The sequence below is a fragment of the Mesocricetus auratus genome, unplaced genomic scaffold (genome assembly GCF_017639785.1).
Source record: "Mesocricetus auratus isolate SY011 unplaced genomic scaffold, BCM_Maur_2.0 Super-Scaffold_100004, whole genome shotgun sequence".
NCBI classification, from domain to species: domain Eukaryota; kingdom Metazoa; phylum Chordata; class Mammalia; order Rodentia; family Cricetidae; genus Mesocricetus; species Mesocricetus auratus.
In genome coordinates this window covers 97,610,522-97,625,466 of record NW_024429189.1, presented here as the reverse complement: position 1 = coordinate 97,625,466, position 14,945 = coordinate 97,610,522, and the positions used below count along the sequence as shown (strand labels likewise).

The window sequence follows — 14,945 nt, the reverse complement described above, 5'->3', positions numbered from 1 at the left end:
AATGTTAATGTTTAGTAAAAATACATTATGATACTTTTCTGTTTTATGTACACCCTGAATGTCTGACATTCTGGACACTACTGTATAGTTATGTACAAGTGCAAGGTCAGTGTCTTCATGACTGTTTTATATACATGCTCTCTCACGACAGTTACTGGGTCACAGCGCCACTCCCTCCTGGTAACTGGCTCTGAGCTGAGCTCTTCCTCCCTGCCATTCCCTTCTGCTTCCAGCCTGAAGGGAGCTGCTGTGGGCTATACAGGAGACCCAGGTGAAGTCGGCTGTTTCTCCATTACTGGAGCAGAGTTAAATGCCATTTGCTTCTTCCTTTTCAAAGAATAAACAGTATTAAGGGAAAAAAAAAAACATAAGCAGGCAGGTGGGAGCCACGGCACATATTATTTCAAGGTGTGGGACTAACATAGAAGCAACTTCTTTGGCCAAAGAAATTTGGTCCTTTGAGCAAAGCAGGGGAAATTTCCTTGTAGGACAAACCCCAGTGGGACTTCCCTCTTCTTTTTCTTTCCTCCTCCTCCTCTTCCTTCCCCCCTCATTTATTTATTTATTTGTTTGTTTATGCATTTATTTATTTTTTGTGGCTGAGATTCCCTTGGGTGATTATGGAGATCAAGGCCTAGGCTGGATTTTGGTAGGGATGTAGGGAGCTCCTAACAGCACAGGGAATGAGATTGGGATCTTTTCTGGAACTTTCTGTCCTTCAATAAAGATGTGAAAAAGCAGTGCTTTGAGAGGTGAGACTTCCAGCAGTGTTTTGTGCATCTGTGTTTTATGATTCAGCTTGGAAATATCTCTCCAGGAGTGTCTTGGTGGGAATGGGGTTAGTGCTGGCCTTAGAGAAATACCTCCCCTCTCAGCACTGATTTAAAGGTGAAATGCTGCATCTTTTGTTCGACTGTTAACTTCTCCAAGTTCCTAAGTTTGCGCATTGTTTCCTAGAGGTCTATTCTAGTCAGGCAACAGCAGAATCACAGGATACCTACCAGGAGAAGAGAGGTGTGAGGCTGCTGCATAATGCCGGACTACTGAGCACCATAAGTGGGGAAATGCAGTGTCCAGGCAGGATCCTGGGGCTCAGACTAGAGGCCCATTTGCCCCTCTTAATGTGGTCACTTTCTGTTTGGAAGAGGGCCTTGTCCCTTCCATTCTCTCCATGTGCTTTTCATGCTTGTTAGCACTCCCTGCCTCCCCACAGCCACCAGCTGGGTCTGGGAGGAGGCTGGGCCAACCCCCACTTGGGGGAGATGGAACCAGGCCCCTTTTCAGATTTTGAGCAGATGCTCCCCTAGTACAAGGCATCATCCCCCTTGTAGTGTTTATTCCATCCAACCTAGAGATGACCCACAGGCTCAGAGAGAGCAGGCTGCAGGAAGACAGGGTCAAGTGTCACACACTCAGTGCTCTTTTCTGCTCAGAGAGGCACATGGCATGAGGGAGTACATTTCTGTGGTGCCTTAGCAGAGGAACCCAGAGGGTTGACCTGCATCAGACTTAGTATGACACCAGGCTGGGGCTGGCGGTCACTCAGTCCCTATTGCTAGACCCTATTAAATGTTTCTTGGGATGATGATTCTTTGCTGGCTGCAAATAAGACTTTTGAAAAAGAACAAATTGCAATGGTAGTTACTTAAATTTTACAAGAATGTAGGAATATAATCATGTAAAAACTTAGGTTTCTTCACTTTCCAATTGCTAGATCTACTTTAAGTCTAGGCACTTAGTGTGTGTGTGTGTGTGTGTGTGTGTGTGTGTGTGTGTACATGTGCATGTGTGTAAGACAGAGTGAGAGAAAGAGAAGGAAAGAATGAATTAAAATTATCAAGTTGCTATAGAGAATTATCTATCACATTTGTTTACATTCTAACACAATTGACCTTAACATTTAAAATAGCCCCCTTTGCTGGGCCTGATGGTGCAGGCTTTTTATCCCAGCCCTTGGGAGGCAGAAGCAGTGGATCTCTGTGAGTTCAGTCCAGCCTGATCTACATAGTGAGTTCCAGGCCAGATAGGGCTACACAGTGAGACCCTGTCTCTAAAACAAAACAAAACAAAACAAGGCCCCCATCGATTATACTTTGATATGACTTCTAAAGAGACAGACCATTATTAATTCTCAGCTAGAAAATAGCTATTTCCTGGAAGAGAGTAAAAGCACATCTTGTAAAAAGACAGCAGGCTTCAGATGAGAACAATTCATCTGAGGAGTGTCGAAAGACCATGCTGGAGAGCTTCGGACAGAGCTCATCACTTTTGCAGTTGAGACTCCCAAGAGAAGTTTCCATTAGGGACCTCAGCGTCACTTGCAGCTCTCACTGGTTCTACGCTGGTCTCCTCCACCCATGAGTAGAGCAGCTCATTCCTGGACCTGTAATTAAATTATTCCTATGCAAAAATAACAGGTTAGATGCTGGACACGGAGGGATGGACCATCAAAACAGCTTGTATGGTCATGCACAAGAGGTGGATGCTTCAAGGGTTTCCAGTCTTCTGCTCTGCACCTGTTTCCTGCAACAGCTTGCTGGGCCACATGCCCCTCTGTGAGGGAGAGTCCCTGGCCCAGTGTCAGATGCAGGTTCCAGGCTGTGCAGGGGGCTGCTGCTTCCGGTTTCTTACCGCTCCTGACTTCTCTTTGTATACTATCGGCATCTGTTGAGAAATGTCCACCAGGGCACTGGCCACAGCAAGACCTTGGAAGAACCCACAAGAGGGGACACGTTATGAAGGATCTTACTTAAAAAATAATTTCAAATTTCCTTTTATATTCTCATGGTGAAGGATAAAGAAAGGTATCCATAGGAGTCCTTCCATTCCATCTTCCCTTTTCCATCTAGGCAATGGTTTCAGCCATGTTCTTGAGCTACTCACTGTCCTCTCCTCCACAGCAGGGCACAGAAGCAGTGTGCTCTCCTCAGGGTACAAGCAGGGAATGAAAACGCAGACACACTGTGGATGTGCACCTTCTCCTGCCTGCTTCCGGAAGGCAGCAAGGAAAACAGCACTACTTCACAGTGAGATGTGACTCATCCTGTGTCACTGGCTCAGCACAAGCTACTAACACTTTATTGATCTGTGTGTGTGTGTGTGTGTGCGCGCGCGTGCACGTGTGTGAGTGTGCGTGTGCGTTAGCCATGCTGTACATGCGAAGATAACCTTCAGAAGTTGGCTCTCTCTTTTCACCTTGTGAACTCTGGGGATCTATCTCTGGCTTGTGAGGCCTGGAGGTGAGTGCCTTTATGGGCTAGGCCTCCTTACCACTCAGCACAACTTGTCTTATATCGACCATGGGTGGTGCTCATACAGTGTCCTGGTCTGGGTTCTTTAACCTTCCATGTTGCAGTTTCCCTATGTGTGAAAGGGGGCTGGGTAAGAACATCACACAGCTTGTGTTTGTAGTCAAATAGTGAATCACTGTAATGCTTCAGAGAACACAGCAATGACCAGAACTTCCCATTTACTCTCACAAACATCCCGGTGTCTCTACTGGCTTGTTCTTTGTGCACTGACACAATAAACCTGGCATTTGGCAGGGAAATCAGCATTCCAAGTGTGGTGGTTTGAAAGAAAATGACCCCCAAACAAGTGGCACTATTAGGAGGTGTGGCCTTGTAGAAATAGGTGTGGTCTCGTTGGAGAAAGCCTGTCACTATGGAGGTGGGCCCTGAGGGCTCATATATGCTCAATATACCACCCAGTGTCTCAGACTATTTCCTGTTGCCTACAAGATGTAGGACTCTCAGCTCCTTCTCCAGCACCATGTCTGCCTGCACGCTGCATGTCCCATCATGATGATAATGGACTGAACCTCTGTGGTCATGGTGTCTCTCACAGCAATAGAAACCTTAACTAAGATGGTAGAGAAGTTGGAATTCTAACACTGGAAGAAGTAGCTAGCCCATATTCAGCACCTCATCAAGGCTGCTTTAATGAGCAGAGGAGTAAGTCTGTCCGTTAATCCACTCACTCTATTGGGCCTGTAATGGGAGGAGGAAGCAGGGACAAGTGTCTGGTACACATCGAGGAAGCCACACTAGTGACAACTGTTAGGGCAAAGGCATATGCAGGTGTCCTGGGTTACATAGGAAAGTACCACTAAAAAGAAGAACGGGCAGCAGTAGAGTACTTGCTCAGCATGTACCAGGCCCTGGATTGGATCCCCAGAAAAGACTTTGAAGAGACTGAGGCAAGGGGATTAAGTTTGGGAGGACTGGCATGCTTAATCCTCCTGATGGGGTAGATCTCAAGAAATAAGTAGGGCTTCATGAGGATTCCCAGAGGGTGGAAGCATTAGTGAAAAGATGAGGTAGGAAAGGCTACAGGTCTGTTACACCTCTATGCCCATCAAAGACCTTGACTTTATGAAGCACCTACCAATGTTTGCTGAAGCTGGGTGGTAGCAGGAGACACTGCCCAGACTGCCAGATCAGAGAGTAACTGTCCTCAGTAAGACTAACTTAGGGACTCAATGCCTGGGGATGCCAAGGGAAGATGAAGACAGTAGATCCTGACCTCATCATACCTAAGGCTTGCCTTCTGAGGACACCATCAATTCTTTCTATTCTTCCAGGGAACTGGAGGCCCTTCTGGAGGGCTCATGAAGTAGACAAGAAGTTCAGGTCTGGACAAGGATAAAAGTGTATTTTCCTACTAAATTCAGGGTATTTCTGGCCAAGGCAATCCTGAGCTCTTAGCACCACTGCAACTGAACGTGGTCTAAAATGTTCACATTGCTTCAGGCATTTCTATGCAAAATTTCATAATCAAGATACTCCAAGAGGTTTAAGAGCACTGGCTGCTCTTCCAGCGGACCCAGGTTCAATTCCCAGCACCCACATGGCAACTCAACTGTCTTGCCTGGGGTTGGTGGTGCATGCCTTTAAGCCCAGCACTCAGGAGGCACAGGCAGGCGGATCTCTGTGAGTTCGAGTCCAACCTGGTCTACAGAGCGAGTTCCAGGATAACCTCTAAAGCAATACAGAGAAACTCTGTCTTGAAAAAACAAAACAAAAAGCCAAGCAAACAAAAAGATACTCCAAAACTGCATTCCATACTGCCTTGGGGTTAAAAGTAAGTACTTTTCTTTTGGGACAGGGTCCCACTTCGTAGCCCCAACTGGTCTAGATCTTACTATGTAGCAATCTTCCTATCTCTGCCTCCAGCTTTAAGACAAGGTTTATATAAATTAATGATTTACATGTTTGATGGAAAAGTATAAAATACATTGGTAAAATATGTAGTAAGTTTTAAAAATCTAAATGTTTATAATACAAAAAGAATAAATGGTAGATTTAGGTTTGATCCTCAGCAATACCCAAAAAGGAAGAAAAATTCCAAAGCATATAGCAAAAATATACAGCAATATATGTAATAGTTGATCCTTAGCAACACTCAAAAAGGAAGAAAAACCCCAAAGTATATAGTAAAAATAACTGCTCCTTCCTATTCCTGCCCCAAATCATCCTGTAGAGATACAGTAGAGATCTTTTCCTGTAGAGATATTTTAGGAATATGCTGAAAAATAAATGTTTGTAATAAAAATGTGTATCCGGCTGTGGGTGTAGCTTGGTTAGTAGAGTTACATGAGGCCCTGGCTTTGATCCTCAGTACCTCATAAACCAGGAGTGGTGGTACAGCCCAGCATTGGGGAGGCAGGATGGTCAGAGTTCAAAGTCATCCTTAGGCTGCAAAGTGTGTTTGAAAACAGACTAGGTTTCCCTCAGTCCCAAAGCCTATGTAATTATTTAAATTAAATTGATAGAGCTGGGAAAAAGAATGAAAATTGGTCTGTATTAGCCCAGTAGAACTATAATTTTCAAAAATCTCCTTTATGTTCTTATAATACTTCTTTATGCCTCATATTTAAAACAGTAAAAACCTGGGCATGGTGGGTAGTACTCTGGAAGCTGAGGTAGGAGGATGATTCTGAATTTGAGGGCACCCTGGACTATGTAAGGAGTTCTAGTCCAGCTTAGACTGCATAGTAAAACCTCAAGCAAGATGTGAAGTATGGCTAGAAATATCTACTTGGGCAACCAAAGATTGAGGACATGGCCAGAAACCAGGGTCATAAAGATAATTAAGAGCACATGAAGGAGGAGAAAGTCTAAATTTAAGGTAAGAACAAGGGTTTTGTTTTTTATTTAAAACCAGGGAGCAATAGAGCCAAGGGATCAGAAATACCGGGTGCAGAAGGAGGTGTGGTCTGAAGCATGAGGAAGCTGTGCACTGTGAGAAGGGTCCTGGACGTCTACCCCAGGACAGAATGTCAGTGCTCAGAACAGTTTAGAGACTATGGAATATCCCCCCAAAGCTCTGTGCCGGAGATGGCACTACTGTGCAGTACCCCACACCTAGCTTCCTTGTCAGAAAGAAATGTCTGTGGTATAGCTCCTTCACAGAACAGGATTTGTCACTGCTACCATCGACTCACCTGACTGACCAGGAGGAGGGATTCCACCCAGTCCTCGAGGGAGCCTCACAAATACAGAGAGGACTGCAGCTTTGTTACCAAAGCAGGGCTCCAGGGCAATGGGCTTGGGGACAGTCTGGAGGAAGAAAACAAAGAATTACCTTCACTGACCCCACACGTCAGAGTCAGGCTATTATAAGGTCACCAGTTTTGGCTGAGAGGTTTCTATAGCACCATTCCAAAGAGCCACGGGAGTGCCTGGAAAGGGCCCATGTCAGTGGGCTCTCTGTAGGTGGCTGGGTTGGCAGGGTGTGTCAGGCGATCTGTCAGATAGTCCTGCACACTTGGTACAAACAGATCTTGATATTATTAAGGAGATGTTGTCTGTTTTGGTCAAGCTTATTCAGGTATCTTTTACCCATTAAGTCAGAGCCTGTTGGGTTTGAGAGCTTGTAAAAGGTAGACAGTCCACCAAATGGATTCCTCATCCACGTATTGGGTGCTTTGGCTCTGGAAAGTTTATTAATCTTCTGTTGCAGACTTTATTTTTTAAAAAGAGTTTTACAGGCTTGAGAGATGGCTTTGTTATTACTAATGGGATTCATTTTCTCTCTGTTGAACCTATCTATGGACTTCCTGCATGCTACCTGATCAACTCTTCATAATTAAAAAAAAATAAAAAAATAAAATGGTAGTGTGTTTTCACTACTTTATCTCCAGACTTTTTTTAATGTTGCAAAACTGGAGAACTGAAATTCTGCACTACTTATTAAACAACGGCTCTTTGGTCTCCTTTTCCAAGTTTCTCACAGTTACTATTTTATTTTGTCTCAATATATTTAATTAGTCTTGATACTTTGCATAAGTGGAATGATACAGTGTCTTTCACTTAACACAATTTCTTAAGGTTTATTCATGTTATAGCATATATTAGACTTTTCTTCCATGTAAAGGACAAATAATTTCTAGTAGCAATACATTACACTTTGCTTGTCCACGCACCCCCTGACAGGTACTTGACTGCTTTCCCTTTCTGGAAATTATGAAGGTGCTGTCATGAACATTGGCATAAAATAATCTCCCATATTACATTTTTGTGTTGTTTTTGTTTTCTTGAGACAAAAAATCTTGTTTGGTAGCCCCAGTTGGTCTTGAATTTATGATGAGTCTCCTGCATCTGTATTCCAAGTGCTGGAATTACAGGCATGCACCACCATGCCCAGTCTACCATTTTCTAGTGGTTACATCATTTTACAGTTGACCAACAGTACACAAAGATTACAACTTCTAAACATTGTGACATATGGTGTACAAGCATGTGCAGTCAGTGCATGTGCAGATGTGCATGCACACGTGAGAATGGAGGTCTTTGCTTTACTTACTGGGGCAGGATTTATTGCTAAACATGAAGTTTGCCAATTCCAGCTAGTCTAGCCAGCCAGCTTGCCCCAGGAATCCTGTCTCTGTCTCCTTAGTACTGTCACCAAACCTGCCTGGCTTTTACTTGAGTTGTGGGGCTCTGAACGCTCTTTCTCGTATTTGTGTGGCAAGCATTTTATTCACTAAGCCATTTCCTCATCCCTGTAAGTGTTTTAAAAAAAAAATCTGAGGTTTGCTGAGTGTGGTGGCACATTCTTTTAATCCTAGTACTCGTGAGGCTGATGGATCTCTAAATTCAAGGCCAGCTTAGTCTACATAGTGACTAAGTTCCAGGATAGTAAGAGCTACATAGTGAGACCTTGTCTTGAAAAACTAATAAAACAAAAAACCCCAAACCAAACGACAACAACAAAACCAAACCCAAAGTGTGTGTGTGGGAGGGGAGTAATTAATAGTAAATGAGCTCCCCCCATCCTATAAGACGGGCTCTCACTCTAAACTCCTGGCTGTTCTGAAACTTGATATACAGAACAGACTGTCCTGGAACTCACAGGGATCTGCCTGTCTCTGCCGTCTAAGCCCTGGGATTAACAATGTGTGCCACCACACCTAGTCCAGTTTAGATATTTTCAAATAATAGCTTTTAAGTATTATGCCACAGAACACTAAAAGAATTACAAGCATGATTTACATGTTACAAACTACTGAGCATGACTGGTTGATGACATGAGCCAACAACTGGAAAATGAGAGCAAGAGTACCTCACTACCTTGGTGTTTTAGGATTAGAGAATGAAACAAGGAGCAATGCATCAGAACACTTGCTCTCTCTGGTTTGCCAGACTCAGGCCTGAGTTTTGAAAAGCTGTTGTATGGACTTTAAAACCACTTCTCACCTTTATACTTCCCCCAATAAGATCAGGAGGCTCTTCATCTGTTTCCAAGGCAACATTTACAGAAGCAAAGGGACGGCTGGCCATCTGCTGCATCTCCCGAAGAAGTTGCTAATGAATAATATAGTATGTATCAATATGCTGAGTACTGAGATTTTACTAGTGAATTCTAGTTATTACAGATGCTGCATTCTCCCTGATTCAAACTGATCAGATGCAAAGCATTGCTTCTGTGACAGCTAAGAAAACTGGACATAACTAGGCACCAGGTAGCACAGAGTTAAATTCTGTTAGATGTGGTAACACTAATGTACTTTTATAAAAAATCCTTACCAGTAAGAAAGAGATATAAGCTCAAAACATGATGGCTATTATGCTATGGTGTCTGCTGGATGAATGTATAAAAGGACAGAACTTACCTCTTCATATTTCTGTTACTAAAGTCAATCTAGCTTGCATTGTGTCAAAATCTGAACCAGGCATTCCCAGAGCAATGGCAACAATAAAAAAAGAGGTATGTCCTATTACACAGTGATAGGATGTGAGACTACTTTCCTGTTACACAGCTGACAGGATGTGAGACTACTCTCCCCTGAGAAGGATGTAAGATGAAAACACAAATAAATGTGGAATCACAGACTAGAACAAGCAGGGCTCTGGATTTAGGAAGGGGTGGATATGTTAGGATAGTTCAAAGTATCAAGGCTTCAATTTTTTTCCTTAAATGTGCTTTGTGAATAGCCCAGGTTGGCCTCCAACTCACTTGATGACCTTGAACTTCTTATACTCCTACCTTACTCAACCATAAATGGCTTGAAATGTGTTTTTGTGTTGGGTCAGATTCTACAGCATACACCTCAAATATGGACTGTGGGCATCCCTATATCACCAATAATATGAAAGATCTTCTGAGGTTATGCCACTGAAGACAAATTGACCTTGCTTCAAACCACCTTCTAGGAGGCAGGGTTCTGAGGCTACATAGATGTTCTGTTCTATAAGGGAATTTTTATGTTAATTTTTTCTTAAAACCAAAGGAATAGATTCTTATTGTTAAATCATAGGGGCTACTCCTGGAGGGACCAGCTATGCCTTATATCCCAATATCTTCACTAATCTGCTGACTCCCTACCTTATAATGTCCATAAATATAAGGAATTTCCTTTGTTTTGTGAGTTGCTGCTAAATAACCTATCCCAGCCTCCTAGCATTAGTTATTAAAGGGCCTGACTGATGACCTAATCTTCTCAGCAGATCTCTTTCTGAGCCTGAAAAGAATCTCCACTTACTCAGCAAACATAGTCTGGCTTCTCTGATACTCTAGGTGCAGGGTCACAGGACGACAGTTGCTACCCTACTGCAACTCCCAATATTCAACCTTTGCCAAGAGTACAGGAGGTAAGGCAGATGAAAGAACTCCCATCAGGGCTTGGGATACAGAAGAATGTAAAACAGCATCCTGGCTGGGATCAAATTATGATTGACCTTGTACATTTAGAATAGTCAGGTTTAGAGATACAGTGAAACTCCAAGTCAAGGATAAACGATAAGTATATTAGCTGCTTGAACACAACCTAAGCATATTTTTAAAAAACTTTCTTGAGAGGGTGTTCATCTTCTAGTATTTTCTCTTATGATAGTGCAAATGTTTTCCAGTTGATTATAACTTTCTGTATTGTCCATTTATTTAGTTTCATATACTTAAAGTGTTATTTCTACTATACTGTCTCATTAACTCATGAAAATAATTTTGTTTTCTTTCCAACTGCTTTCCTGAGCCGGGCGTTGGTGGCGCATGCCTTTAATCCCAGCACTCGGGAGGCAGAGGCAGGCGGATCTCTGTGAGTTCAAGGCCAGCCTGGTCTATAGAGCAAGTTCCAGGACAGCCTCTAAAACAATACAAAGAAACCCTGTCTCGGAAAACACCAAAAAGAAAAAAAAAAAAAAAGAAAAAGAAAAAAAACTGCTTTCCTGCTCTTACTTTTAGCATACAGTCTCATGTGGGTTGCCTGGCTCATTCAGTCTGCAGAACATGAGATTCATAAGTGTATAGTATGGAACACATGGAAACTGTGTTTAGGAACATGGGCTGTGAAGGCAGAGGTCTCTCAGTATCTATGTGGTTAATGGGTAAGTTACTTGACCTCCCTGAACCTGGTGGCAATACTTACCTCATAGTGTTGAGATGCAGATTTCAGTAGCTACTCTAAGTAAAACCACCTGCAACAGTGTCTGCGATTTAGAGGTGCTCAAATGTCTAGGTAATGTTTCTGTTGGTACCAACTCTAGTATTTAGTCATAATGAATGATGCTGGCTAGACCCATAGGCCTCAGTTTCATGCTAGGCAAATGCTCCCTCACGGAGGTGAACCTGTCCTTTCACTCATATTCTTATGAAAAGCTCTTAAAAAACTGTTAAATCAAGCAATAGTTTGTGGTTGTGACAGAATCAGTGACATTTTATGCAATACTAATTGAAAACCACTGATGGCATACAGCAGAACCATATAATGTAGATGAAGTAGCATGCTTCTCATATGAATATCAGTAATCATTAAACAGGTAAAAGCGATTGCCTAGAAAGAAGGAAAGGAAACAAGTTTTCACGGGGATTTGTTATTTTATCTAGATGGGCTTACCTCCCTCCTCCTGGATGCCCAGCAGCTCTGCTTGATCTTCCAAACCACTGCAGCCACTAGGAGCAGAGAGAGGAAACAGCTGCAAGGAAAGAGCATATTGTGGATCAGCTCCACACTGCCACGCCTGGCTCTACAGGAACAATCCTCACCATCCCAACTTTTCCCCACAGAGAGAGCCAGGTCTCTCTCTCTCTCTCTCTCTCTCTCTCTCTCTCTCTCTCTCTCTCTCTCTCTCTCTCTCTCAGATTAAATTTACACTACTGTGAGTATATGCAGCATTGCAGGAATATGTACAAAGTAAGCTGGAATTAAGGGGCTGTTTCAAAAGAATAAGTACAGTTAGTATGAGAGGGATTACCTGAAGAAAGTCACGAAGAACTGTACCAGGTCCATAAAATTGCTGTGCTGGGAGAAGGCAATCTGTGGCAGAAAACAACAGTCACACAGGCTACAAAACTGTACCACTAACTCAACCTCTGTTGCTTTTAAACAAAATGGTCTCAGCTACAGACTACAACATAAAACTAATAGGTTATCGTCTCTAACTTAGTAACTTTACTATATATTAACAGGTGCTAGTACCAAGAATACAAAGAATTCCTAATGTATTTCAATACTAAGGACCGAAAGAGGTAACATTATTTTACGGGGAACAAAAAACTGCAAAATTAAACTATGGCATAATGCTTTCTAAACCACTGGCTGTATTAGTATATCCATTGTGTTTCTCAGAATTGATTAAACTAACACCTACTACTGTCCTGATGTCACCAGCTTCACAGGACCAGAGACCTTATTGGGAAGATAATGGTACAGTTAAGATCCTTTATCTAAAATGTTTGGGAGTACCAGGTAGTGGTGGCACATGCTTTTAATCCCAGAAACCAGGAGGCAGAGGCAGGCATATCTCTGTGAGTTCAAGGTCAGCCAGGGTTACACAGTGGGACCCTATCTTAAAAACAAAACAAAATAAAATGCTTGGGACTAGAGAGTTCCAGATTTCAGAGTTCTTTTGAGATACTTGCCTAGACTTTTTCAGTAACTGAACACCCCTATTCTAGAAACTTGAAATCCCTATCATTTAATTTTATTAGAGACAGGATATCAAAAGCTCAGAGTGCTCTTGAGTTCACAATTCTACCTCAAGCCTCCCAGTGCTGACACTATAGGCTCACATCATCATGCCTACCTGGGAAACCTGAGCCTTTTTAAGCATTAGTTTTAGATTTCAGACTAGATGTGTTTAGCATTTGTTCATGAAACAGTTACTAAGTAGATGGTAACTGTTTCAAAAGATAGTTAAGTAGAAAAACAATTGCAGTTGAAATTCCAAGTGGTTGTCTCAGCAGATAAAATGGAACCCATGGTGGAGAACTGTAATCCAGTGGTCCCTGTCCCTCCAACACATACATCAGAAACACACATGTATATAAAATAATAACAAATTAAACAAGATGTGTTGCTATTTTACCTTGCTGCCTAAGGCAATGCATTGTTATAATAAAACGCTGAATGGCCAATAGCTAGGCAGTAGGGGGATAGGTGGGGCTGGTGGGCAGAGACAATAAGTAGGAGAGAAAGAGAATGAGAGGAGAGAACGAGGGAGAGAGGCTGTGAAAGCCAGCCAGACACAGAGTAAGATATACAGAATGAAAGAAAGGTAAAAAGTCCAAGATAAAATGTAGATGAAGGGAAACAGGTTAAAATAAGTTAACGGAGCTAGCCTAAGATAAGGCCGCACATTTGTAACTAATAATATGTCTCCATGTCGTCATTTGGGAACTGGTTGGTGGCCCAAAAGAAAACCTGCTACATTTGGTGTCCAACGCAAGACTCGAATTTCTATATAGGACCTGAGAAAGCTGTAAAACAAAACAAACAACAAAAAACCGGATATGGCTCCTTTAAGAGGAGCACTTGAGCATCAGGCTTAGTGAATGGCCTGAAAGTGGAGTACTAGCTTCCTAGAGCTGGAGCAGTTGTATGCAGCTCCCGGTTAGACTCAGCTCTCAGCAACCAGGCTCTTGGAGTATAAAGTTCGTTCTCATGGACCTAAGCAGGGCGGAGCCAGCGCCAGTGCAAAGTCACTTAACAGTTTAGGGTTTGGCTCATTTAGTCAGAAAAGGCTAGAGGCACACAGTAAGGACAGGTCCAGATGAAAAAAGCCTCTAAACAGGTTATAGTGTGCTAAAAAATGTGCATAGGCTTAGGAAAGAAAAGAAAATAGGCACCAACAGTCATAGAAAAAAGTATGGTTTTAAAAATAAAGTCTTTAAAGAGAGAGTAAAGCAATATAAAGGAAAAAAAGCCACGTAAAGATGGGAAATGCAGAGTCTGGATCCTGTATGGTGTTGTGTTGACTTTGAATTTTTTTCAATGTTGACAGCTGCTGAGAGACATGGGATTATAAAAGGGACTGCTGGATTAAACCAGTCTAGATACTTTAGGGATGTCTTTAAAATGGATTTAAAAAATGTATTATGTTGGAGAAGAGGTTGGTTATCCTTTTGTTTCCACAGAAAATGAAAGGCTGTGGATTCCTTCAAGGTTAATTGAGATCAGATGTGATCAGGGAAGACCTCCTGGAAACCCTGGCTACAGGCATTAAGGAAATAAACCAAGAAAAAACTACAAAATAAGTGATGCATATACTAATCCCTCTGCATGGGAACTGTTCTGCAACTGAACAACAAATGTTATAACTAGTTTTCCCATTATCTCAATTTTCTCAGGGTTCTCTAAAGATGCTATTGCCCTCAGACAACAGAAAGCAATTTAGGGAACACAACACCCACATTCCGAAGAGGTGGGTGGTGGTTTGATCATTTGGTGGGCTATGGATGTTTGTCATCATTTGGAGGTATATAGGAATATAGGATAAAAAGACAACTATTAACCTCAAATATTTTACATTGGTATGGATTTTGGTATAGCAATACAAATTTAAAGTTATTTTTGTTATATTGTATGTATGTTTCTACTCCTTTGAGGGTATTGTGCTTATATAGCTCATTTAAAAATGTAATGTATAATTAAATGCAGGTTAATAGTTAATTATCTATAACAATCAAATTTGTAGTTATGTTAGGTATGTTTTCAAGATCATACAGAGATATATTTTAGATAGATGGTCTTTGAACACTTCAAAGGCCTACATAATATGGCACTTAAAATGTGTTGCTAACATAGAGCTTTACATGACAATGAGACATGTCTGCTCCTGGCAGCACTGATCAACTTCATAAAAGGATGATGGGCATAGAAGAACCTACATACTGTGTTTGCTTTCAATGTACACTAGTCATTTGGGCAAGAAACTGGCCCAGGCTACCACCTTAGTAGCCAAACTGTTATAAAGTGCAGTCACTGTGATGAAGGTACAACAGGGGTCAATGAACAGCATCTTGTTTTCCTAAATGTATCTGCCCTACCCTCCCTGTGATGCTGTTGACCACTCAATTTCACACAAGCTCCAGAAGTAAATCAGATTCCAACGCTATCATAGAAACCATAAGGTATTTTGAGGCATGGAATCTGAGTTTGTGTCTTTCTATCACTTATACTCAGAAATGCAAGATAACAAATTTGGGGTTTTGTTTTGTTTTCTTAC

At 42.0% G+C, this 14,945-nt stretch overlaps 1 protein-coding gene across 2 annotated transcripts in view; it reads right to left on the bottom strand.

The window, feature by feature from the left end:
* Positions 1-380: 380 nt before the first annotated feature.
* Positions 381-14,945, bottom strand: part of Atrn (attractin) — a 143,235-nt gene continuing 128,670 nt past the window's right edge. Inside the window, exons 25-29 of one of the 2 annotated variants that reach the window (XM_040744839.1) lie at positions 11,694-11,755; positions 11,336-11,414; positions 8,700-8,807; positions 6,442-6,560; positions 381-2,705 (exon numbers count right to left, since the gene is read on the bottom strand). In XM_040744839.1, the coding sequence (XP_040600773.1) occupies positions 2,390-2,705; positions 6,442-6,560; positions 8,700-8,807; positions 11,336-11,414; positions 11,694-11,755 (684 nt within the window). In that variant the 3' untranslated portion in view covers positions 381-2,389. 2 annotated transcript variants of the gene reach the window in all.